Source organism: Mastigoproctus giganteus, chromosome 2, assembly GCF_048544385.1.
Source record: "Mastigoproctus giganteus isolate SK-2022 chromosome 2, ASM4854438v1, whole genome shotgun sequence".
Classification (NCBI taxonomy): Eukaryota; Metazoa; Arthropoda; class Arachnida; order Uropygi; family Thelyphonidae; genus Mastigoproctus; species Mastigoproctus giganteus.
Window position 1 is genome coordinate 846452 of NC_143576.1, and position 27564 is coordinate 874015.

Sequence of the window (27564 nt, forward strand, 5' to 3'; positions counted from 1 at the left end):
TCCAGCTGCAAAGAAATCTGTCTCTTAGGACCCCAGGTGGGAGAATGAATGCCAGCCAGGTTTTTTTTTTTTTCAAATTAGGGAATAGATGAAGTCCAACAGTGTTAAATATGGGAGATGGTCCAAATTTTCAAAGCCACGAGCAAGTGCATTGACCTGGTGGAACAAGGGTCTGCATAAGGTGCCCCATCAGCATCCAGATGTCATCACCTTGCTAGCAGAAGGAATCGACCCGACTTTTTTTGGAGGGAAAAAGAGCTATATACACAGTGATCACTGAATGCAACCTGTTGACCAAGGTAGCATAGATAAGTAGCAGTGGTTCAGTAGGTACTAAAATTCCAAGTGGGTAAAAGGAAGAATTTATCGGACTTTGATAAACGACATTGTGGGTGTTCGAGAGCCACCGTAGTTAAAGTGTACCAGGACTGGTGTCAAAATGGTCAAACGACCCAAACAGTAAAGGTCAGTGAAAAGTTGATATTAGAGGTGAGCCCCAGGTTGTACAGGCAAACGGCGCAGCAGTGTTCAAGAGTTCACTGCATGGGCTATACTAGCAGACGACCCCTACAGCATCCTTTCCTAACCAAGGTTCACCAGTGTAACAGACTCGCCTTGTGAAAAGAGTATGAAATTTGGACGAGTCACATTATTTACTCCACACCGGGGATGGTCGTGTACGGATTTGGCATCAACAACATGAGGTAGTTGTATGGTGCGGGGCATATGGAACAATATATCAGTGGTCTTCCGCTATCGTCAACTGCTTGCTGACTGTACACCCCGCTATGCTACACTTTTTCCCGAATGGCAGTGGTGTCTTCCAAGGTGACAATGCACCAAGCCATTGGGCACTTGTGTGGGAATGGTTTGAGGAACACAGTTCTGACTTCCAGCGATATGCTGGAAGTTAGAACTGTGTTCCTCAAATCACCCATAGAGCACTATGGAAAGGAATATCAGGCGTCTGGACACGCCACACCTGCATTACACACAGCTTGGTTGGCCATACCTCCCGACTTCTTGTTGAATCGATGACACATCGGATAGCTGCTGTACTGAGGGTAAAAGGAGGCCCAACGAAGTATTAGGTAGGTGGTCATAATTCAGTGTACATTCCAATGTTCGGACTGCTTCCTTGTCTTGCTGCACACATTCAAATGAGATAGTAGAAATGCATCTATCACTGGTCAATCACCTTCTAGGCTCTCCCTTCCGTCATTTAAATTCTGCTGTCCACTTCTTAACCATGAAATAGGAAGGGGCATCCCAATGTTGTTGCCACATCCTCGCGAATTGCCTAAGGCATTACTCTTTTTAAATGGCTGCACAATGACTAACTTTGTTGAGGCGGTCTCCAGAGTTTCCGCTATGTACTGTAGTAGTGTCTGAAAAGCAAATTTGCCAAAGCCAGTGCCTGGCAACGAACACTCGGTCCGCTGCCCCTTGACTCCCAATAAATAAGGAAAAGGAAGGAACATATCGTGAGAAGTAGGGGTAATGGTATGGATGGGAAAGAAAAAGGCATCCCCAGAAGAGGAAGTCAGCAAGAGATTAAAAGATGCTAGTGAACAAAGCTTACAGAGTTCGGTAAGGCAACACAGCCAACAATTTAACACTTTTCTCAACTAGAGAAATTACTATTTACACCAATAAATAAATACCAAATTTGGTTATCAAAACTATAATCACTTTTGGAGATTAATTTAATTTAACCCTTGTAGGAAAGGTGTTTTCACTCCTGCACTTATGCGAAGAAATCGGAACAAAACACTAAAATTCTACAACAAAGCAATAATGATGAAATCAACTTTAGCATGTAAACTCCATCCAGTAGGTTAACCAACACGCAGTATGTATTATTTCCATGCTTAAATCGTCAAGTTTCACATACTGCCCAAATAAACAAACCTTATCCTAAATTTGGCCGTTACAATCAACTCAAGACCAAAACATCTGTTACTCACACTAAGCTAGATACAGAGACCTAAGGATCTTTACTCATCCACAACACTTCTGTGAGCCAAAGTCGCATACATGGAAGAGAAAAACCAATCATCTGTTTGATTCAGTCCTAATAATACTAGGACTATAGTTTAACGTTTTGTAATACAGCAAAAATACATTTAATAATCTGGTCAGAAACATAGACCCTTAATTTCGGTCCAAAGATTATTTACAGCGTTCCAGTCATTGTCTTCTATAAATCTTAGAATCCAAATACATACTAATAACGTAATGCATCACAATCGTGTTAGTCACTTTAAGGTGAGGTCGGCAAGTTAATTTTAAAAAAAATAGAAGATTAGACATTTGCTGAATCCTTGAATAAGTCCGCAGTCCCAAACTACAATCATTATAAAAAAAAAAAAAGATGAGAAACTAGTAGTGGTGTCAGATCCGGCATGTATTCATCCACACCGATCTTGAGACTCGTTTTGGACTCTATTAGAGTTTTCAAAATCATTTAGATGCTCTTCGGCACAATATGTTCAAACTTGGAGGTGGTGCTCGCAGTGGGATCTATTTCAGGAATATTCACATAACGAGAAATTTCATTAAAACGTTATTTTCTGTATGGTGCAGAAACGACCTTCACACAAGCTGCATGGGTTGGAACAGTAGTTTCTGCCCATCGTCAGTATTGCGGCTCGGGCAGAAACCTGAAATTTGCTATCACTGCCAAGCACACTCACTGGGGTTGTCCAGAGAATCAAACTTTCAGCAACTGCAAACGGATTGCGCTCGATGTAAATTTTTATGAACTCCGTACGAATAAAGAGTAGTGCCAGAAAATCTGACCGCAACCCTGTTTCTATGCCTCGTGAATCACTCAGCCTAGAAACTATTTTTATGAAATCAATGGGAAGTGACTCTATTCCTTAAAGTTGCCTCCTACTTCATCAGCGATGAGCTGACAAAGTTGTTTAACAGAATTTTACAACAGGGAGTCGTCCCAAACGCTTGGCTAAATTATAGAGTCATTCCAATTCCAAAGGTGCAGAATCCGACCTCTGCTGCTGACTATAGGCCTATTCCAATCTCCTCCCCTTTTCTCAAATGCCTGGAGAATGCTTGTTTAAAGTGGTTGCCAATCAGATCCTTTCCCAGAGACCTCAGCGTACATATTACGCGCTCTCGCAAAGATCGCCGATAACATGCATACAGGCTCCGAATTTGAAAACCCTTCAAGCCTGGGAGCAAGGCTATGTTATGCATTCTGTTTTTCTTGATCTGAAAGCAGCCTTTGACTCAGTGCAAGTTAAACCACTTATGTGCCTCCTGGAGCTCCTCAGAAATTTGCTGACCAAGAGGTGCCTTACCTTCCAGCAAGGGACTAACTGCATCACAAAACAGGTGGAAGTCGGTATACCCCAAGGCAGATCGTTGTCGGCACTGGTTTTTTTCAGCGATATTTATTCCACTAATGAATGAAATATCTGCGTTTATGGCCTACTCCGACGACATTGTATGTTACCTCATCAGACCAACGTTGGGCCTCAGCTGGGGTCCAGCGGCTAAATGGCCAGAGGAACAACGGTACATAACATAACACACTCACATGATCCACACACTTTTAAATCTCTGGCCTTCCCAGTGAACTGGTACACTCTCAATGAAAGCAACGCGGGGATGGGGAGAACCCCTGGTGCCGTTAGACACTTAACACACTTTGCCCCTCATCAGACCAACGGAGATGGAAGAAATCCCAAGTGCCGTCTGACATGAACATACCTCACCAGACTAGGCAGAGGAATTATCGAATTCTGTCATCCTGAACAAATATCTCTCCTCTTTCTGTGATTACGCTACCTATTTCGGGCTTCAAATAAATCCTGAAAAATCCAAATATCATCTTCTCACCTAGAGCACAAGCAGACCTCAATCCAGCAGCCTTCCATTGCGGGGAATGTTCTCGTCGCCACTCATTCCGTAAAATTCCTAAGAGTAGTAATGGACAAAAACCTAACGTATAAGGAACAAATCCAGCAACTGCGTTCAAGAGCATTACGGGCTTTCTGGGATATGAAACTTGATCTCTGTAGAGCGCACAACAAGGAAACAGTCAGAAAAATTATCCTCTACTACTTTAGTTTTATCATCAGTTATGGTATAGAAGTTTGGTCGGCTGCTCCTATGTCCAGTCTGAAGACGCTCTGGGGGTCTGGAATTCTGGGTCCTGAAGTGGGCCAACAATTGGGCTCACCTACCCCATAGAACATCAAAATCACAGCTCTGCATAAATCTGAGATTCACCCCGGCCCAGCACCTGGCATATGCGAGGAAGCTCACAATGGCGCTTAATCTGGGCTTCGCTGCTCTCGACTTCGTTAATATCTGGGAAATCCCTGGTAGAGCCCACAGAAACCATCCAGTGCTCTGTTCTAACCTGCAGAAGCTCCTCTCGATCTTCAAGAACAGCGATGACGCTGTTCGGAAAGACACTTTCCGAACAGCGTCATCGGCGCGCTGAACTCCGCAAACGTTGATTTGGATGTGTGGTCCAGAGATTCTGTTTACAGAGAAGAAAAGCGCAAATCCATAGTGAAGTGCAGTCAGCATTCCTGCAATTGTCAGCGGAATAACTTCCAGTGAAAGTCTCCAAACTGCCTCAATGTGTTGCAGCTTGTATATAATAACTATAAAATCTATGTACTATAATGGAATAAGCTCTGTGTAATCAATCTATTATAATAACTATAAAATATATTTATTGATTAGCTGTGTATATACACAGCAAATAAACCGTATGTATTTGCTGTGTACCCACGTAGTTTTTATGTACTGAATGTAATGTGTCCAGTTAATTGTAAGATTCTTCTGGTTGCCTGTAGCGGGGATCGTGTCCTACATTTATATAAATAAAGAATTTTATTATTATTATTAAAACAATCCACGAAAAAACGCTCGCTGTTTTATGGTGAAAACTTCAAGTTGCAGTTTTGTTGCACATTGGGTGTACAATTCAAAGGTGGAAGGATCTCAGTGCATGATAGAAAAATTCCAAGATACCCAGTAGAATAGAGCGTTGCAAAAATTGAGGCATTAATAATGAAGGATCGCCGTATTAGCATCAAAGAACTAGCTGCTGAGCTCCAAATTAGTGTAAGGCTCTGGAAAACATAATCCATTAACAGTTGCACAAGAGGAAACAGACTGCCAGAAGGTTTCCCAGACTTCTGATCACTGATAAGAAGGAAAGGATACAATGTGCACATGAAATGCCGATGTGCCAGGAAAAGCAAGAGTTTTTATCACAGCTAGTCACCGTGGATGAAACTTGGATTCGTCACTGATCTAATGCAAGCTTATACAACAGCCAAAGCAGCCAAATAAAAAATCTTCCCATCACGCATCCATTCTACAGCTGCCTTTCCTCAATTTGAGTTTATGCCCCTCAGGTTTGTAAACTGAGCAAGAGGAAGAATCCCATCAGCATTGAGCCTGCTCAAACCATTCACGGCCTTATACACCTCAATCACATCACCTCGCAGGTGCATAGTCTCCAGACGCTGCGCCTTTATCTAACTGTACAATTACCCCAGGTCTTTTTCATGCTCCACTACCCTGAGTGTAGTACATTTCTCTTTGGTTACTGCTACCCATATGCAGTACTTTGCATTTGTCAATGTTAAACTTCAGTTGCCACTTCTCTAGATCCTGTTACAGTAGCATACTGTCAATTACTAACCCTACCAACCCTTGTATCATCTGAAAACTTCGGCATTAAGTCTGATATACCTTCATCAATATATGAAACAGTAATAATGGGCCCAACACCAAACTCTGGTATGATATAAAATTAATTTTTTTGGAATCACATGGTGTAATACTAACGGACCTTCAAAAAGGCAGTACTGTAACAGCGAAGAATTATTCCAACCTTCTCATAAAGCTATGTGCTGCTCCACGATAATGCCAATGCACATTCCTCGCATGCTGCAGTGAGATGTGCCTGTCCACGAATGGGGGTTCGGAAATATTGTCACATTCTACTTATTTTCCCTACCTCGGATTTCTTCTGTTCTTTCCTCAAGGATCTTAGTGATGATGAGGTGATTTCTGCTGCCAAGTCGTGGTTTGAGGGACAGTCAGAGGACATCTACAAAACTGTCTTGCTGAAATATATTGAGAGGTGACAAAAATGTGTCATTTTAAATAAATAAATTTTCTGTTTATACTCCGGGACGACCACACGATCAGAGGAGTTCACAAGGTAGAGATAATACAAGAAACAGCACCGTATTCAGCAGTCACGGGCTTGAACTCGGGTCACCTAAGGCACGTGTACTTATGCACCCGACGAATGGTCAGGCACTTTTTCTGGTGACTATGTTGATAAAGGATAATACATGGCGTTTGTTTCAACCGTCTAGACCAAATACTAGGTGAATACGAATCTTTATTGAATACCCCCCTCGTATATTGGACAAACCAATAGGAGATTATTTAAAAGGACGTGCAGTCAGCTACAGCTCATAAACAAATCGAATTCTTCCTTCCGCACTTGGAGTGAACATCACCTGTGGGATTTTAAAAACACCTCTATACTAGGAACTTTGAAGTGCTGTTCAGGACATCAAATGCAGGCATTGTTGGGATATCAAAGATGTGGTGTCACTCAGATAAAAGGGATACAGAATTTTAATATGGGAAGTACATTGTACTTCCCATATTAAAATTCTGACGAAGAGAAGGTAGGTTATGCTTTCAGTTAACAAGCACATAAAATCTAAGGCACTGCATCCGGTCATGAGTGTCCAATGCAATATTGAGTTAGTTTGGTATGATAAAGGAACTAGGGAAGCAAAAATTAGAATAGGGATTTGTTATACGCCTAATGACTCTGATGAGTACAATGAACAACTACACATAGAAATAGAGTGCACCAATAAATCAGACCTTATAATGGAAGATTTAAACTTTCCAGATATTGCATCTCTGCATGACTCCTTTCTCTATTTTAAGATTGTTGAATTTTACTATTGCTCTTGTATTTTTGTAGAAATTGTTTACAAACATGATTATTTCATGATCGAGTGGGAATTTTTGTAGTTGGTTCATTAAATTTTCTCTGTTTACAGAATCAAATGCCTGCTTGAAATCGATGAAGCACAGATAAAGAGGTTTCTTCTTATTCCAATATTTTTCTGCAATGATGTTTAGTGTGAATATTTGGTCTATTGTTTCTTCGTATGTTTTAAGTATCCTATTTTGTAAGATCCTTCCTTCTAGAGTTTACATAAGTAAAAAACTCTTTGCATCCGTTGCCAAGGATTTCTCATAATCTGCCTTTGCCTGCCTAATCTCCTTTGTGACTTGGTTACAGACCAGCTTATATCTATTATAGGCTTCAAGTGTTACCCATTAATATATATGCATCCCATGAATTTTTCTTTTCTGCCACATGTCTCATTAGTTCATCTAACACCCATTTAGGCCTTAACCTTGAACAATATTCCTTAGTTGGTATGAAAAGCCTAGTAGCTTCCAAGATTAATTCATTCAATGCTTCCCATTTTGAATTAATCTTGGAAGCTACTAGGCTTTTCATACCAACTAAGAAATATTGTTCTTAACATCATCAGTTGGTCCCACCGTATAGAATTTAAATACTGTCCCAGACCACCATAGTTACCTTTAGGAAAGCAAAAACCCTTCCCTTTACCCCTTTGAGTAAATCCCATTTCAGCACACTGATCACTGCCACCTAGTGGTTCCTCTATCTTCAGATTCTTAATGCATGAAGAATCACTACTGATAATCAGATCAAGAGTGTTACTCCCTCTAGTTGCCTCCCGAACATGGTGCTGTAGAAAACAATCAGCCAATAAATCCACAAAAGCCTTGCTAGTGTGTAAAGTGACCAACCCACAAATTCCAGTCAATATCTGGGAAATTTTCTGGCCCACTATTTCTCTGTACAGTTGTTTCTTATACTCATCAGAGTCATTAGGCCTAAACTCACTCCTACTCTCAATTTTGCTTTCCCAGTGCTTATGTGACATCAAACTGACTGGACATTGCACCGTCCAACCATGTCGACTGGCTGTACTTCCTTGGATTTTATGTGTTTCTTAACTAATAGCATAACCCCTCCTCCCTTCCTGCACATTGTACTCCCCAAATTCCAGTTCTGCATCCCTTATATCTGTGTGACACCACGTCTCTGATATCCCAACAATATCTGCCTCTGATGTTTTGAGCAATACCTCAAATTCATCAAATTTATTTACCAAACTCCTAGCATTGCTGTACACGCAAGTATACATGCACCTGTTTCTATTCTTTGCTACCCTAACACAACCCATGTGTTTACTTGTACCCCAATGATTCCCAGCAGTCTCTGAAATACCCTGCACCTTGTTTTCCAGGTTTCTGCTCCTTCCAATAGAAGCAGTGCAAGAATCACTTCCACCTCTGCCAGCGGCTACTGTTAATCTATTAGTCCTTGTATATCCCCCCACCTAATACTGTCTCGATAGCGTCAGCAAATATTCTTGCACCCTTTCTATTTAAGCGTATCCCATCCCTGTAGAAGCAATCTCTCTTGTTAACAAGTACAGTCCAGGCTGAAAAAAATTCTACCCCTTGAGCCTTGCACAATCTTTCCAGGGCCGAATTGATCGACAAGGCTCTCATCATATACTCCCTCCTATCGTGTCTGGGCAGAATTGCAGACACTTTCAAATTCAACCCTAATTCACGGCTTTTGTTCAACAGACGAACAAAAAAAGTAATTTCGCCGGTCTCCTACTCTTAATTTGCTGGAAGAAACTTCCATCTGTCGTTGTGGAAGTTGATAGCTTAAATAAATTCAAGAAGGAACTGCACAAATGTTTAGAGGGTATGGACGTGTGAAATTTTTTTTTTTTTTTTTTTTGGCTGATGCCACATAAGCTTGCTTTCTTGCATCTACTACTAGTAGTGCTAGGAAGGACTTAAGATCACTTCATCTAGCCTCTGTTGATATTCAGAAAGCTTTCGATAGTGTATCTTATGCGTCCATTATGGAAGCTCTACGGAGGAAGCGTGTACCAAGAATGTTCCTGAACCATATCTATAAATTACAGCAGTTCAGTTCGTCCGAAATGAGGTTTAAATGCGTTAAGGAAATTGTTCCACTTAATGGGGTAACACACGGGAACCCGTTGTCCCCGTTACTTTTTAATCTTGTACTCGATTTACTATTTTTAAAATTGCTGTCCAATGTGGGTTTTAGTATTAATACTGTGTCCTTCGCTGATGACAAGAAAGTTATGGTGGAGGGCCAGAGCTTCCTAGTAGGAAACTCCAAACTGGCCTCTGGGATATATCCTTTACTTCGGCGAAGTCGTCGGCTAATATCTTCCTGGATAACCTATTGGTTAAGGTTCAAAAAGCACCACTCGATCTCCAGCAGATGCTGTTTATCCTTCGGACCTATTTACTACCTCGGGTCTTCGGAAGGATAACGGCTTTCAAGCTAAATGCTTTGGACACTCAGGTTCGAGTTGCTGTAAAGCGTTGGCTAAGGCTTCCCAGGGAACTCTTGCCAGCATATTTTCATTCTGATATCATCGAAGGTGAGTTGGGTATACCATCATTTCGATGGACCATTCCTCTCTTAAAAGAGGAGCGGCTAGAAAGGCTGGAGCTTTCCCCCTTTCGAATTAACTAGATATTTGACAACTTGTCAGGCTGCTCAGAAAGAGTTGAATGCCGCCATAGAAAAGGCATATAGAAGAAACAGAACGTCTATGAGACAGAGTGGAGAGACTGTTAGAGACAGAGAGAATATTTATTGCAACTAGATGAATACAATATAGATAAATAAGTAAAGTTGCAACTGTCCCGTCATGGCCAAAGGCTCACATAACAATTAAAAATATATAACATGTTATTATGAATCCTTGCATAATGCAGTATTAACTATATTTACATGCTGCATTACGTAAGGTTAAATTCACAATGATATACACGAATGGCACTCATGCCTTCTCCGTGGAGATGCATCGATGATTTCTTGTTTAAAGACGTGGGTATGGTGAGGCTTTGCTCCACACGTAGCAAACGAGTTTTGTCGTAGCACAGGAGAGCTTGGCATATGGTGTGAAGAGGTGCACGAGATTGTTTTTATTGGCTTCTGATGAGTCATTAACCTAATTGCCCTCTTTTGACTGGAGTCTAGAAGCCTGAAAGAGAGAGAGGTATTTGCGGAAACCGCCCCAGATGTGTGAACAATATCCCATGGTAGGGCGGATTTGCCATTTGTACCGAGTGTTTAGAAGAAAAGTAACGCCGAGAGCGAAAGAGAAAATCCAGTTTTTTTAGATTCAGCGGAAGCAATATTTGTCGTGTACTTATGCCGAAAGAGATATATGATCTTGATTAGAAATCAGAATGTTGGTTGGTTGTTTAGGTTTTAATGGCGCATCAGCAACTAGGGCTAAAATGCGCCAATAAATCAGAATGTCATCGAATATAAGCATAGAAACAGAAGAATTCTTTTTACGAGTTATAAGAGGGGATCGAGTCTTAGAAGAATTGAAATCAACTAAGTTATCTTTGTCCCACTGGGGAATTACCTGGAGATCAGCATTTAAGGAACTGGCAGTGGATATTCGAGAATGTGGAGCTGTTTGAGCAGAGCAAGTTGTAAATGCAATGTGCTATCATCAGCAAAGCTGCGGATAGAATTTCCGGTCAGTGGAAGAAGGTCATTAATATACAAGAGGAAACGACTGGGAAAAAAGAACTGAACCTTGGAGAATACCAACGTTATGGAGAAGTTACAAGACAGAGCCATCTACCATCACCAGCAGTGAGCGGTCAGAGAGAGAACTGGATACCCAATTAGAAAAAGCAATTGGAAACCATAAGATGGAAGCTTATTTAGAAGACCTTTATGCCAAACACGATCAAAAGCCACTGAAATGTCAAGGACAACTGCCTGAGTTTCATTAAACTTTCCATTGAATTTGTCCATAGATGGGTGTTGGGCCCATTTTTGTTTTCTATATTTATCAATGATATTGATAAAGGTATAGCAGGCTTGATGTCCAAGTTTGGCAGGGTGGTTAATGACAGTATGCTACTGCTACAGGATCTAGAAAAGCTAGGCAGATTGGATGAAAAGTGGCAAGTGAAGTTTAACATTGAAAAATGCGAAGTACTGCACATGGGTAGCTGTAACCCACAGTAGCGTACCAGCTGTGTGTTACTACCCTCAGGGCAGTATAAAATGAAAAAGACGTGAGGTATATTGTGCAGTCAGATGTGAAGTTCTCTGAGCAGTGCAGACAGGTCGCCAAGACAGCTCACAGGGTTTTGTCAATGATATACAAGAATTTTGCTAGCGGGGATAAGGAGGTAATTGTCCCATTGTATAAGGAAATGGTCAGGCTACACCTTGAGCACTGCATCCAAGTCTGGAAACCTCATTTTAGGAATGGTGTAGAGGTGCTGGAACGAGTACAGAGAAGGGCAACTAGATTGGTGAAAGGAAAAAGGAAGAAGATGCCACACCCTTTGGCATATCTCAAATTTTGGATATAACTTCGCAACTGAGATGGCACGTTGCGTTACCAGGGTACCTGCCCGCCCACTGATGATGAAGCCTAATAGCCTCGAAACGATCGTCTGGGTGGTCGTGGTATCCTCTGAAAATAAATAACAGTAGTCTTCTCTACTTATTTATTTGAAGTAGTGCAATATCGCTATCTCGTTGTGAAGGCAACCACAATATGAGATACAATTAAAACGATGCCCTCTACACTGCTTACGTAGTTCAAATTTATGGGTTAACTATGCTGTATTTACACCGATACTATACAATAGTTATTATTGTAATAACTATCACGTAACATTTTTTTAATATTAGATATATATACAGAGAGAGAATCGGATCTAACGGGTAGAAAATTGAGTAGGGGTGCCACAAAATTAAATAAATTACTTAGGGGTGCGTTATTAAAAAAGGGTCGAAAACCCCTGGTATAGCCTGATAGGCAAGCGTAACCCCTCCTAACTGACTGGTCACGTGACATCTATGTCGCCATGTGGGTCGTTTCCCTCGAATCTTTGCGACAAGAAATGAGAGCATCCGGGTGCCCTTTTCTGAATATGTGAAGGAATGCAGCCTTGGCGCTGGTTTAAAATTGGAAAACGATTTCAAATCAGAGCCTGGGTGGGGGGAGGCTGGTTTCCCGATTCAAGACAGCATTCATTCTAACGCGTTAATTCAACCAGTATCCCGTGGGGGTTGGCGACATTCTTCGCATCTTTAGAATACGGTACCCCGTGTTTCCATACGCTCTAACGCAAAGCACCGGTAATCAGCAGCTTCTCAGAGCAATAAGTAGGAGAAAGTGCAGTTGCTTAACTCAAAGATCCATGGGATGCGGTTGATCTTGTGAAGATCAACCGCACTATTAAAATATTAAATTCTATTAGTTCCCGTTTAAATATTAAATACTATTAAAATAAACCATTAAGAAATTCCATTTTAAAATTAATATGGAATTTTCTTAATGATTTCTTTACTATCAACTATCTGAGAATGATTACCTGGTACTGAATTAGTAGAGAATCTTAAATATTAAAAATAAGAAATGCGCAATTCAAGTAATAACTGAATAATTAAGTTAATAATAATTAAGCAATTCAAGTAATAACTGAATAATTAAGAATAATAATTAAGTTTTGCTGTCTTTACTGTCGCTGGAGAAGGGACCCAGAAAGTACCACGAAACGTCTACTTTAGACGACGAAAATAGGAAAGGGAAGGCGAGTGGTATTCTGGGTGTGTATTGGAAGTGCTCGTTCTTTCACCAGTTTCCATTTAATGCAGATAATCTGAAAATAAATGTTGTGGCTAAGGATAATTGGAAAGTAATTTTATAATTAAGATCGAGAGATGAGTCTTTTGAATTATAGGTATTGCAGGAAATTGTTGGCAGGTATTTCCAACATGGGCATTATGAATTGTGAGGTTTTTGAATAATAATACGATGCTCTGTAATGTGATAAGAACTGAAAAGAATTAATTAATCCCCGTTTATTTAGAAGTTGTTCTATTGGCTAAATAGAATGATTATAGAACATCTTATAGTAACAAGATTGTGCGTTTTACAGTTATCGTTTTTTTTTTTGTTGTTTTGTTTTTAAGATACTGTTTACAGTGATAATTGTGTTCATTAACAGTTATACGTATTTTTAAATGAAAATCATGAAAATTTGAATGATATGTATCATACCTTTATCAGTGTCATACACCTTTGAGTAAGAAATCAACAGAAATGTAGCAATTATAAGATAGGGGAAATGGAGTTAAAAGTGGGTCAGCCAAAAAGACTGAGGGGGGAGGTTACGATTCAGTCAGACAAAATAGGAAAGGGAAGGCGCGTGGTGTTCTGAGTATGATATACAGGATCTTCGCAAACAGGGAAAGGGTGTCATTGTCCCCTCTGTATAAAACGATAGTGAGACCGCATTTTGAATATTATGTTCAGCTCTAGAGGGCATATTGGAAGGAAGACAGAACTTCTAGAAGTATACAAGGCCCTGAAAGGAATCAGTAAAACGAATGATGGAGATATATTTTCATCGGCAGAAAGAGAAAAGAAGCGGTGGGGGAAGACGGCACAAATACGAAACCTTGGAGAGCATTAACAGAAGGCTGGATCTCTAATCCCAGGACAGATCCCTGGAATCAAATGCTTGCAACAGTGGTCGAGGCTGTTAGCCTGAGGAGAAAGTGCAAATGGAATTGGACAAACACTTTTGGTGAAGGTATGTATGAGATATTTTTGGCAGATGCAGGAAAATCCTACTTCCTTGCATCATTTAGATATTACAATTGCAATAACAAATTGTAAGTTTTGTTCTTTAAGAGAAATTTTAATGAATGACGTGAACAGAGTTCGAAAATTTAAATTGATCATTTATTAGTGATCGTCGTTCCTCTTATGTATATATACGTGCTGTACAGTATGTAGTAAAGCAAATAGCCTCGTTGCATAATAAATGTTTTGTATCAGCCTCAATTCCTAATGGGATATGCACATTTATGAAGAGTCCGACCCTCAGCTTTTGGACTTGCTGATCGTCAGCGTACCATCAAACTTTGAGGAGGAGCACTGTTGTCACCAAGTTTCCAGAGAATAATAGTAAATGATAAGGGTCCTTAATTTGGGGGCCTCTTCTTGAATGGGAACGTCACGTGTGAGCGGGTAATAAATCTTTGTCAGTCGTATCTTTCATCGTACGAAGTGATCTGTTAAAGCAAAAGCACCAACTTAAACTACCCCGCTGCTACTCGTTTATTTACATCGCAGAATGAATCCGATTTGAGGAAGAAGAAATACTTATGACATATAATTAAACAAAACAATCGGAGCAAGTACTATTAAAAATAAACGCAAATAAAATCAATATTTAAATTTTTTGTGCGATTTATTCAAATTCCAATTTTAATTGATTGCATATCTCATCGTTGTTGAGAAATTTAAATTCTATCTTTTTAAAATATAGATTTCGAAACAGGATGCGAGGGGGATAAAGGAATGTTGCGAAGTCCAGTTAAATGAGCAGATGACGTGTTCTGCTGGTTCTGTGGCGAGTGAATTGTCCGTCGAATTCCGAGTGGGTTAAATCTCACGCTGCAATCGCAGGTTTTTCCCAGGAACAAACAGCGGCCGACCGTCGCAGTAAACTCGCACACACCACTCCATTCCACTCCACTGGGTGCGCAACGGGATTTCCACGAGATGTTTTTCACTGGCAGGTGAAAAACATCTCGTGGAATTTGAATAAATCGCACAAAAAATTGCCACACGGCCACTCGGCCTCAAATTGAACTCGAATCGCGTGTGGAAAACTGAAAAGGCGTGAGAATGCGATTGTTCGGGAGAAGAATTACAACACCTGAGACAAAAGCCAAAATGACCTCTCACCTTCATTACAAATGCGAGAACAATTAATCGGTTGTTTGTAGTCGAAATATTGCAATTTGATGCTTTGTGACGTTGAAAACAACGACGACTATCTGACTTTACATCGCGTGTTGTCCTTCCAAAGAAGGATAAACGAAATGTAATAACGCGTGACATTATTCTTTCGCCGTAAGAGATGAACTTCAAAATCTCCCACGAGAAAGAAAGCTCCAAGAAAAGCCTCTCACGCGTTGGTAGAACCCAGTGCTTCCGCGAATGGATGGGAATTGCTCCGAATATTAGCTTTTTTGGAGAAAAGAAGCCCAAACTGTGGGCAAAATATGAGCTATTAGTCAATTAGTTTTACACTTGTTTAAGGAGAAGCAGTTTTTCTACGTTAAACTACTGATGAGAGGATGACATTATCACAAAATGAATTGAAATGCGATTCAGTTTGCAATTAGTGCACAATCACCAATATGGAAACCGCGAAGGGATGCGTAAAAAAGTCTGACACAGAAAATCCCAAAGGCGCCGAGTCTTCTCTCACGTCACACGATAAACCTTCGACTCTTTCACGCGGATATAATACGGCGACATTGTATTGCTTATTCATAATGAATTTGAATTTGCCTATTAAGCGTGTCCAAAACCTCAGAAGAGAAGTCATAAAGGCAAGAAAACAATTCCAAAGGGCAAGACGTACCTGGCCGGAAGTGGAAGTAACAGCACTCAGACAAAGATACGCAGCGGTGAGAAACAGATACACTCAGTTAATACGAAAAAGTAAGCAGAAGGCCTGGGAGCAATTAGTCAGCACGACTGGAAATGCCGACCCCTGGGTGGTGGTGTACAAAGTCACTACGAATAAACTCCTCAGGGGTGAGGTCATGACCTCGACCCGCACCCCGCAGGGAACATTGGCCACCACCTGGGAACAGTCTATCACCAACATCCTCGATGTGATTTTCCAAAAACCAGCACACCCGCAACTACCAGAACAACTGCAGATCTGCGATAGAAATGAAACATATCATATAGATCAAATGGAACCACCTTTTGCCCTAGAAGAACTACAACAGGCAGCGCAACAAATAAGGAATAAAAAATGCCCAGGCCCAGATCTTCTGGAGCCGGAGATTATTAAAAAAGTGGTAGACATCTCTCCGCAGACTTTGCTAATCTTCAACACATGCCTGAAGACTGGAGTCTTTCCATCTGACTGGAAAATGGCCAACGTCAAATTAATTCCAAAAAATCCAATGAAGCCACCCGAACAACCCGAATCATACCGGCCAATTGCCCTGCTGCCAGTTGCCAGTAAACTCCTTGAAAAGATGCTTCACAAGCGACTCCTGCACCACTATGAAGCTGCAAATCTCGTGATGCCCACACAGTTTGGGTTCAAACCCGGAACCTCAACAGTGGATGCTCTCAACAGCCTCCTAAGTTTGGCTGCTGCCTGTGATAGGAAGTACTTGTTGGTTATTTCGGTCGAGTTTGCTGGGGCGTTCGACACCATCTGGTGGCCAGGTGGTGTTTTTGCCTTCCGCAGCCTGGCCAGCGTCCTGGCCAGGCTGCGGAAGGCAAAAACACCCATCAACCTTTAAAAAATAATGAAGTCATATTTATCCAAGAGAAAAATACAAGTAGTGACTCCGTACAAGAAGCTGACTCGGTCTGTTTACAGGGGCTGCCCCCAGGGCTCGGTACTGGGACCGCTCCTCTGGAGTATGGTATTGGATGAGTTTCTGTCCTTCGACCTGGGGGGAAGTCCACTCACAGGCTTTTGCAGATGACCTGATACTGACTGTTGCCGCAGACAACCGACTTCAATCGGAAACCCAAGCAAATCGAGCAATTCAAATTCTACAAGACTGGATGAAGGTCCATTTTCTTAAGATCTCACCGGGAAAAACCTACTCAATGCTACTGAAAGGAACATTAAATCTCCGTAGACCACCGCAAATTAAAGTAGAAAATACAACTATCAAACTACTCTGTGAGATGAAATATCTAGGAATCATACTGGACAAGAACCAATCTTTCAACCCACACTTGAAACATATCCGAGAGAAAATCAGGAGATATTCTGCCCTCGTCTCAAGAATAGCTAAAAGGGATTGGGGACTCAAGAGGCACACCTTGGGACTGTATTACAAAACGACATTTATACCAGCCATAACTTACGCGTCACCCATCTGGTTCCAGAAAGCAACTACTGCAGTTAACAGACGGACAGTAGATTCCATCCAGCGGACAATACTCCTCTCTATTACACGGGCCTGCTGAACTGTGAGTACACATGCTCTGCAGGTTCTGGCGGGAGCACTCCCCCTTGACCTCGAGGTGGTGCGTTGTGCCATGGTGCAGCATCTCGCAAAAGGGCTTCCCTGCACCTTCCTGGGCCACTCCATTGACCCTACAGGAAACCTGAAAGGAGAGAAAACAAAAAACAAAACTCGCCATCCACCTGCAGCAGATCTGGCAGGATAGGTGGTCAGAATCCACAAAAGAGGAAATAAAGAGGAAATTTCTGCCTGATGTCGGAAGATTATACCCAAAAGCACCATCATGGTTTCACCCTGGACTGTACACTACGTATCTTTTAACAGGTCATGGGGCCCTGAACGCCAAACTAAACAGTTTTAAATTAGTAAAAGATCCCCGCTGTGTCTGTGGGGAAGTGGAGACATGGTCTCACATAATGTACAACTGTGAAAACTATGAGGATCTCCGCTGCCTCCTGATGACAAAGCTGACTTACTTCCCTCGCGATAGGGAATCAAACCTGTTGGACTCGCAAGAGGAGTATAAGGAGTTGACAAAATTCGCCCAGGGACTGTTCACCTGAAGAAGGACACTTATTGCTATCTACAGGGATCAAGAACAGGCACCACGACTAAACTAACCATCCTTGGACTCAACGAAACTGGCTCTCACCCAGATACAAGACCTTCCTTTGGGACTCTATAGAATTTTTTTTTTTAAGCCACGCTCCCTTGCGTGGCCCTTTGCCTCCACTCCCCGGGCGGGAGGGGGAGGTGACTTCTGGGTTCCTCCTCCCCTCGCCGCCCCTCTTTTCCCTCTGGTGGGGCATGGGTCTGCTCCATGCCCCACCAGAGGGCAGCATTTCCATCTTCTCTATGGACTCCTTATTTCTGTCTTTTCCCCCAGCCTTCAGTCTCCCCACCCCTCTCTCTCTCTTTTAATTATAATTGCTAGTTATGTTAGTTTTTTTTGGTTTTTAGGAGCATTAGCAACTAAGGCCATATTGCTCCGGGGATATACGGTGGTCATTCCCTGACCTTTCCGCATCCTCCGTATTTGGTGGTGACGGGCTCGAACCCCGGTCTAATCAAGAAGCGTGTGCTACGCACTGCTGCTGCTCCTTCCCACCTGGCTACGGAGGCGCTATATAATTATAATTACTAGTGTCTGAACCATTGTTAAATTGCTTGAGTCCTACACCCAAAAACTTAACAACATTTATTTGCATAAATAGTACTTCTTTTTGGCTGACCCATAACTATAACGGTTTTTTATTATTATTATTTTTTTTTATTTTATTTATTATTTTTTTATTTATTATTATTTTATTTATTTTATTTATTATTATTTTTTATTTTTTTTTTTTAAGGTCCTAGCCACCGAAATCTTAGGAAATTAGGTGGCAGGACCTGCCAGAGTAAATAACTATAATAGTGGTGTACCTGGTCTGCCTCCACGAGGCAGAATATGGACAACGTTGGGTCCCATTAGGGGCCCAGCGGCTAAATGACCAGAGGAACAACGGTACACGACACTACACATGTACAAAATCCATACACTTTTAAACCTCTGGCATTGACAGTGTTCTGTTTCACACCCACAATGTAGGAGATGGGGGAAACCCCTGGTGCCGTTTGACACTAAACACACTCTGCACTCTAAGCGTGTGTTCGTCACACGTAAAAAACGGAACTCTCTCATTAAGTCACACATACTTAACCTGACACTTCCCGCCCTATTAACCAGGCCGGAAAGGCCGTTAAAAATTCCTTACCAACTAAAAGAACCCAGATCTTTCATGAAAAGGTGTCAATCGCAGAGCCACTGCACTGCTGAGAAGGCTTCACGGGATAACCAGAGAGAAAGCGGCAACCGTCATTGAGAAACCACTGCGCAAAAGCCACACGTGCAGGATGATCTTGGGGGAGCAGTAATTGCGCACACATTTCGAAGTGGCCATACTGTTTTAAAGTCCCCCAACCTGTTAAACCGTTTCTTCTTGTCTATGAGTGAATCTGGTGCAGGAAAGCATTAATAATGCGACGGTCCATTTTCCACGTAAAATATGGCACTCTCCCATTGAGCTGGATTTCATGTACAGCCATGGGATGCAAGAAAGCAGGCTTATGTAGCATCAGGGGAGAAAAAAAACATTTCACACATCCATTCCGTCTAAATGTTTGCCCAATTCCTCCTTGAATTTATTTAAGCTATCAACTCCATCTGTGGTTGTGGAAGTTTCCACAACCACAGATGGAAGTTTTTTCCAGCAATGAACTACCCACTGGATAAAGGCAAATTTCCACACATCTATTCTACATCTGTCTTTCCTCAATTTGAATTTATGCCCCACTCAGGTTCGTAATCTGAGCAAGAGGAAGAGTCCCATCAGAATTGAGCCTGCTCATCCCATTCAATGCCTTATACACCTCAATCAGATCACCTCGCAGGTGTTTAGTCTGCAGACGCTGCAATTTGCAGAACTTAAGCCTTTCTCGGTAAGACTTCCCTTTCGTTCCCCTTGTCGCCCTTCTCTGTACTCGCTCAAGCAACTCTACATCCTTCCTAAAATGAATCCTCCAGACATGGCCTGACCACTGTCTTATACAAAAGGATAATCACGTTTTCCCTACTAGAAAAATTCCTGTATAGCATTCACAATACCCTATGAGCTGCTCTCGCCGTCTGTCTGCATTGTTCAGAAAACTTGATATCTGACTGCACAATTATTCCTAGGTCTTTTTTTATTTTCTACCACTTTAAGTGTAGTACCACACAGCTGGTACGTTTCGCTTGGGTTACTGCTACCCATATGCAGTACTTTGCATTTGTCAATGTTAAACTTCAGCTGCCACTTCTCTGCCCAACTTTTCTAGATCCTGTTGCAGTAGCATACTGTCTTTACTGTCATTAACAACCCTGCCAACCACTGTATCATAATTTCAAACTTCGACTATACCTTCATCAGTATCATTGATAAAGCCTGCTATCTTTTCATCAATATCATTGAAAAATATACAAAACAATAGTGGACCCAACATCGAACTCTGTGGGACTCCACTAATAACAATTGTCCACAAGAGCAGCATCCACTGATTACCACATTGTAGCAACTTACCCTTAATACCATTCTGCTCCAATTTGTACAGTAGTCTTCCATGCGCATCAGCGTCAAAAGCTTTCCTGAAATCCAAATACTTTCCTGATATCAAAATTATTTTTTGCATCCAGTTCCTTTGTAACCACATCATAATATCCAATCAAATTTGTCAGACAAGACTTTCCCTTAACAAACCCATGCTGTGTCTGAATTATTGCTGCAGTCTTGTCTAGATGATCCTGCAATGCATCTTTAACCAGTGGCTCCACTATTTTACCCGGAACAGAAGTTAAACTAACTGGTCTGTAATTACTCGTGTCACCCTTCGATCCCCCTTTGTGAATTGGGGATACATTTGCACATGTCCAGTCCGTGGGGACCTCCCCTGAGTCCAAGGGTGCTCTCATAATTATGGCTAAGGGTTTGCTTAGTTGTTTTGCCGCAGGATAGAATCCATCCATATAACTGGATAGAATCCATCCACCACAGGTTCCTTTCTTATGTTTAACTTCAACAATTTATCCTCCACTTTGCTCTGAGTTATTACAAAATCATTAAGCACCCTGTCACAGTACGATAAACGTTTTGCATTTTCCTCCCTTAATAACTCCTCATGTGTGTGAATGTAGATGCAGAATACTCATTCGGATTATCAGCTATCTCAGCAAGATCATCAATAGTCGAACCATCGATATCAAGTGGACCAATCTGATTAATCCCTTTCCTTTTAGAGTTTATATAACTAAAGAAGTCCTTGCTGTTTTTCTTAGCATCTTTCGCCATATGATTTCTGTTAATCTGCCTTCGCTTGTCTAACTTCCTTTGTGACTTCATTATACACAGGGTGTCTCAAAAATATTGGTCCAAACGTGTAGGGGAGGTAGGTAACATCTAAAGGAATGTGAATCGCATAGGAACCCATAACCGGAAACGTTACCGTAAGTCGGTAGATGGCGCTGTTCATTAGTTCGCGAGAGGGAAATTTTCTGGTTTACTCATTGAAGCAGTAGTCGCGGCACGAAGAGCATGCATCGATATACGAACTGTGAGCTGGCAGACATGCACCTAGTGTATGGATTAGCAAAGGCCAATGAACGAGCCACTCAACGAATTTATGGAGAACGCTTCACAGACAGACATGCACCGAACCACCGTTTGTTTGCGTGTGTGCATCAAAATTTGTGCGATTATGGGTCATTTGAAGGTAACAGGAGTAGTGCGGGCAGACCACGTTCGACACGAACTCCCGCCATGGAAGAAAGTGTGTTGAATGCCGTCCAGAATAATCCTACTACCAGCACACGTGCCGTTGCCTCTGCCTTAGGAGTGTCTCCTTGCAGTGTACAGCGTGTCTGGCACGACGATTCCAAAGGGTTCACAGTTACTACCCAAGATCATTCTGCACGTGTGGGTTTTGCGCAGTGGTTTCTCAAGAAAGTGTTCAAGACTTGAATTTTCCAGGCTATGTTTTGTTCATGAATGAAGCTTATTTCACTCGGGAAGGCTTATTCAATCGGCACAATGCTCATGTGTGGGCAGCTCATGTGTGGGCATGCCGCACCACCATGCGGCACAACATCGCTTCACAATAAATGTGTGGGCAGGTATGGTCGGTGACTGCTTAGTCGGCCCATACCTGTTACCTTCCCGCATGAACTCCACTAAATATCGGATCTTTCTTGAACAAGTTCTACCAGGGTTACTTGACGAGGTTCCAGCAAATGTGAGACGCAACATTTGGTTTCAACATGAATGGGTGCCTGCCCATTATGGAAGGTGTGTTTGTGACCATTTGAACAGGCGTTTTGGGCGTCGATGGATTGGCCGCGGTGAACCCGTTGCCTGGCCTCCCACGCTCATCTGATTTATTGAGCCTTGATTTCTTTTTGTGGGGAGCCCTCAAATCGCTTGTGGAGACGGAAATGAATCTCGTGACGAGACTCGTCTGCGCTGCTGCTACTGTGAAAGAAACTGCAGATGTGTTCGCCAATCCATGCTGCGTCGGTGTCATCGCGTCTCATGGTGGAACCTTCGAGCATCTGTTGTAACATCATGAAATGCATCCATCTCGTACTCCATTGTTAATATTAAGTCAAATAAATGTTTGCCACTAATTACTGTCTCGTGTCATTTCTGCTTCATGTGCCTCTGCTACTACTTTCCCGTGACGTTTCCGGTTATGGGTTCCTACGCGATTCAAATTCCTTTAGATAATAGTGGGCAATATTTCTTCAATATTATCAAGTAATCTCTAGCTGGATTGCTGTAAAGGGACATTTCTTTGTTAATAAACGGATATTAATAATAATATTTTTGTCATCATTTGCTTAGATTTCGGTAAAGCTTTTGACACTGTTCCGCCTGATGATGGCAGCCTACACTTTCCACTTAAACTGCTATTCGAAGGAACCGGACAATAGCACGAAGTAGAACTGGTGGAAATGCATTTCCAATGCGCAGCAAAACTTTATTTTGAAGCATCGAGAGAAATATAAAACTTTCATTGCCCAGTTTGTTCGGAAACACTTTCCACAACGAGAAGTTTGAAGGGGACTGTACAGCATCGCCTGCAACAAAATAATCATTTCTGTATGCATCACCGCTTTCTTTATCCCATGATTTTATTGGCAGAGGTGGAGGAGGGAAATCTGATGTCATCGGGTCTTTCTTATGTGAAACAGGCCTCATTGCGGATGATATATTAGGATATGATACTGCGCTTGCTTTCTGTGGACATCCCTGATATTTTTGTCGTTTTGACGATTGCTATTTCTGATCAAGAAATAGCAATCGTCAATGTGGTTGCGCGGTTCTCGCCTCATTAAAAGGCATTCTTTTAATTTTCCCAAGTTAGCCGTCCTCATATTTGTGGTGCAAGTAACGCAGCACATATGTGGAGCCCGGGGACTGTCCTCATCGCCAATATTGTAACCAAAGCGCTTATCTAAACAAACTGTTTTCATGCCCTGGGGAAAACAAAAAACCGAGAAGGTGCATCCGAAAGTCGATTTAAAGGTGTCGGTGGAAAATGCCCAAAAGGGCGAGTTGTCAAAATGTGGGGTGTCGATGTAATGTACAAAGTCGAATGGTTTTAATCTAATCTAATTTTTAATCGTAAAAAAAAAATCGAAACTATGGTTTTTAGAACTCAAAATAAACCTCTCAACCGGAACTTCAAAGTAAGCTAACTCTAAATTTCAATCAACGATAGTTTGCGACAATTTTTACCTTCCCAGTTGTGGTTTTCCCGGAGGAGGAGGGGGTGAGCGCTTAGGACGATTAAACAAACATTGTATTCGGACCATACATACGGGTGAGTGTTTATATTCATAATGTCACTGAAATATCAACGTACTTTCTTCGAGATTCCAGTAAGGATACCAACTTTAACAATTCAACGGCTTGTTATTTGGTTTTTTAGGAGCATTAGCAACTAAGGCCATATTGCTCCGGGGATGTGTGGTGGTCATTCCCTGACCTTTCCGCATCCTCCGTATTTGGTGGGCACGGGCTCGAACCCTGGTCTAATCAAGGAGCGTGTGCTACGCACTGCTGCTCCTTCCCACCTGGCTACGGAGGCGCCAACAATTCGATGGCACGCGGATATGTGGAAAATATAAAAAATAAGTGATTTTAGAGGTGGGGGGATTGAAAAGTACCGAAATATTCACCGAAAGACACTGACCTGCTTGCAAAGGAACGGGTGATTCGTCTCCGACGTTCGTGTAGTACGATGCCTTGACATTCTTCGTGGGCACGCTGAAAATGAGAAAAACAACAGATCAGGTTCGCCATCGAAGCTAATACAATTTCTGAATGAAGTTCACGACGAAAAATTTAATCAAATAAAAACAACGACCGCTAAACTTTGTTTTGTGGAACGCAGACGGAAATTAATGTCCACTTTGCGGAGGTTCGCACGGTGGTTAATGGCAATAATGACGGTACGCAACAGGATTTAGAAAAGTTGAACAGATGGGGTCAGAGGTGGCAACTGAATTTTAACATTGACAAATGCAAAGTACTGCGTATGGATAGCAGTAACCTCAAAGTAACGTACCAACTGGTGATAGCGTAGTGGAAAATGAGAAAGGCCTGGGGGGAGGGGGAATTGTGCAGTCAGACACGAAGTTTTCTGAGTAATGCATACAAGTTGCCAAGACCGATCATGGTGTTTTATTAATAATATACACGATTTTGGTAGCAGAGATAAGGAAGGGACTGTCCCATTGTATAAGGAAATGGTCAGGCCACATCTTCAGTACTGCATCCTGGTCTAGAGGCCTCATTTTAGGAAGGAGGTGAGCTGCTGGATAGATTACAGAGAAAGGCAACGAATTTGGCGAAGGGAACAAACGGGTGCTATTACCAAGAAAGAGCTTCAGTTCTGCAAATTGCAGCATCTGGAGACCAAACACCTGTGAGGTGATCTGATTAAGGTGTTTAGGGCTTTGAATGGATTTGAGAAAGCTCAATGCTGATGGAATTCTTGTTCTTGCTCAGACCACACACGAAGAAGTTTGCCTTTAGTCAACGGGTGATCCTTGGAAAAAACTCCTGTCCGTTCGTTGCTGCGGAAGTTGATGGTTTAAATAAATTAAAGGAAGAACTAGAGAAACTATTGGAGGAAATGAATAGATGAAATGGAAGGCGTCTTTTTTCTTATTTTTGGCTGTATAAACTTGCTGTCTTGCATCATTTTCCACTGCTATTATTACCCCAAAAAAGCCCCTGGTGCGTATGCGCCATGACGTAGATTCTATAAGGTGTCTAGTGTGTGTGTGTGTGTTGATCTAATTGTAATAATTCTTCCATCAAAACATTGCAGAGATGCAATATTTTGATGCAATATTTTTCTTCACCACTGCTGAAGAAAGAGGCCTTCGTTGCCGAATCTCTCCAGTATATCTCACACAATCTCAATTGGATAAGATCAGGTGAATATAGGTACCAAGGAAGATGATGGAAATCCGTATCATGTTCTCTAAACCATTCTTGCATGATGCCTTATTCCACTATCAAGCATAAAGTGGCCATCTCCTTCGGGATAAAAGTGTAACGTTGCAGGGTGCAGTAGTTCTGATACAAAATTCAGGTACTCTCTGAATGACATCCGACCTTCCACCGGTATCGACGGATCCAGTCGGTGCCAACAAAACATTCTCCATACCACGTGGAGTGCTTCAGTTGCCTTAACGGGGAAAATAAAATTTCTTAATGACGTTCCCTCCACACTTTCTTTCTGCCTACCTTCAGTGAAAACCAAAGTGTACCTTGATTCCTCTGACCATCTGACTTTCTTCCATTGATCCACTGTCCAATCACGACAGTTTTCGGCACCACTGCGAGCGCATTTCTTTTTTTTCTCTCCCCGAAACAAGTGGCTTCGGCATACGCAGGCGACTGCCAATACCCAACCAATTTCTTAAATTCCCTGCGCATGGTACGGGTTGAAATAGGGAAGTTCTGGGAATTCAGGCGTTATTTGCTGCACACTGAATGTCCTATTTTTCTGTACAGTCCTCCAAAAGATACGCTCTTGAAGAATTGTTTTTCTGCCATAGTTTTCCTTTTGAGGAATGTGGAAGAACAGAGCTTGCTTTAAAGTCATTAAAAACCTTTGAGAGGGATACTTTTGAGAAACCAGTTATTTCTTTTGTTTCTTGAATCGTTGCTCCTCCTAAACGTGCACACACGATTAGACCTTTTTCAAAATGTGATAGACGACGCGTTTTCCCCATTCTGGCTTCAGATTACTGAAGTGGAACAACCTGTGCATTCTTTATACTCAATGCGTCGTCACCCCACGTCAGCTTTTCTTTTTTTGCATTACTGTGTTTGCATTTATTCTATCTGTGACTGTATTAAGACAAAGGTTCATATATTTTTTTCCTGCTGCGCATAAAGTTTTCCTTCTGGCTTCCAAGAATGCATCCACTGCAGCAAGGACATCTCTGTCGGTGGGAAAATGAATGCCAGCCAGGTATTTTTTTTTACAAATTATAAAATAGGTGAAAGTCACATGGTGCTAGATTGATGAATAAGGGGGCTAGTTCAAGATTTCAAAGCCGCACCCATGCAGTGTAGACATGGCAATGTGAGCAGGTGCGTTGTCCTGGTGGAATAAGTCTCATTTGCTGAGTTTTACACCGAGTTTGTCTTTGGTGTTTTTACTCAAATGCCTCAAAAGGTTTGCGTAATATGTCCTTTTTGAAGGCAATCCATTAGCAACACTCCACCTGCTTCCCAAAAAACCGATGTCATCAACTTGCCAGAAGAAGGAATTGACTTCGTTTGGAATTTTATTGCTCTCTTTGGAGGAAGTGGGAGAGGGTTGTGTTTTCATTGTTTGGACTGCTTTTTCTTTGGCTGAAAGTGCTGGATCCATGGTCACAAACTTTGCAAGGAAAGTTGGTGGATCTTCTTGACGACTCTGCGTTTTTGATCTTCTGTCAACTTTTGAATCCATCGTGCTGACATCTTTTTCATAGCGAGTACCTCTGTTATTATGTGGTACTCACGTTCAGATGAGATGCCCAAGACGCGGCCAATGTATCGACTTCTCACACTTCGATCACTCATCACCAGATCACGCGCAACAACTACTGGAGTGATGCAGGTGTTCCACAGCCTGGGTCATCATCTAGGTTCTCTCTTCCTCGTTTGGATTCTTTTGCCCATTTCTTAACTTAGAATAAGATGGGATATACTCACTTTTCCCCAACGTTGTAAGCATATCTTCACGAATTGATTGCCTTTGGCGTTATTCCCTTTTCCCCAAATATTGGATGACTGCACGGTAACTGCTTTTGTCCAACTTTCTTCATTCGCACAACTTTTTTGACTTAAATTAAAATATATCATTGAAACTGTTTGATGCTTGGTGGGTTACTATTTGGGGTGTTATGCATTAAGTACAGAAATTTTAAACGCTATTCTAGTACCCTTCCATACTTGGGCCACGAACTTTTCAAATCCCCCCCCCGCGTGTGTGTGTGGCGTAGAGAGATATGAATATGAAGAGAGATATGAATATTCATGTGGTATATGAATTTAATATAATGCCTCTCACCTGACATCGATGGTGACCAGCAGAAATCCAAAGTAGTTGAGTGCAGTTTTCTGCAACCTCCGCAAGTAAGTGAAACCATCGTCTCCGCTTTCCAGGTAACGGACGGCAAGAAAACCTAAAATGAAACAAATTACATTCATTAATACACATCGTCGAACAGTTCACTTGTGGAAGCATATGGAAAACAATTCAAGTCCCATCCCATT

General features: G+C 41.8%; 1 protein-coding gene across 1 annotated transcript in view; it reads right to left on the reverse strand.

Moving 5' to 3' along the window:
- Positions 1-27564, reverse strand: part of LOC150089113 (transport and Golgi organization 2 homolog) — a 115951-nt gene that overhangs the window by 22752 nt on the left and 65635 nt on the right. The window contains exons 3-4 of the mRNA XM_090390333.1: positions 27359-27473; positions 23972-24045 (exon numbers count right to left, since the gene is read on the reverse strand). Of these exons, the coding sequence (XP_090246459.1) occupies positions 23972-24045; positions 27359-27473 (189 nt within the window). The remainder of the gene's footprint in view (positions 1-23971; positions 24046-27358; positions 27474-27564) is intronic.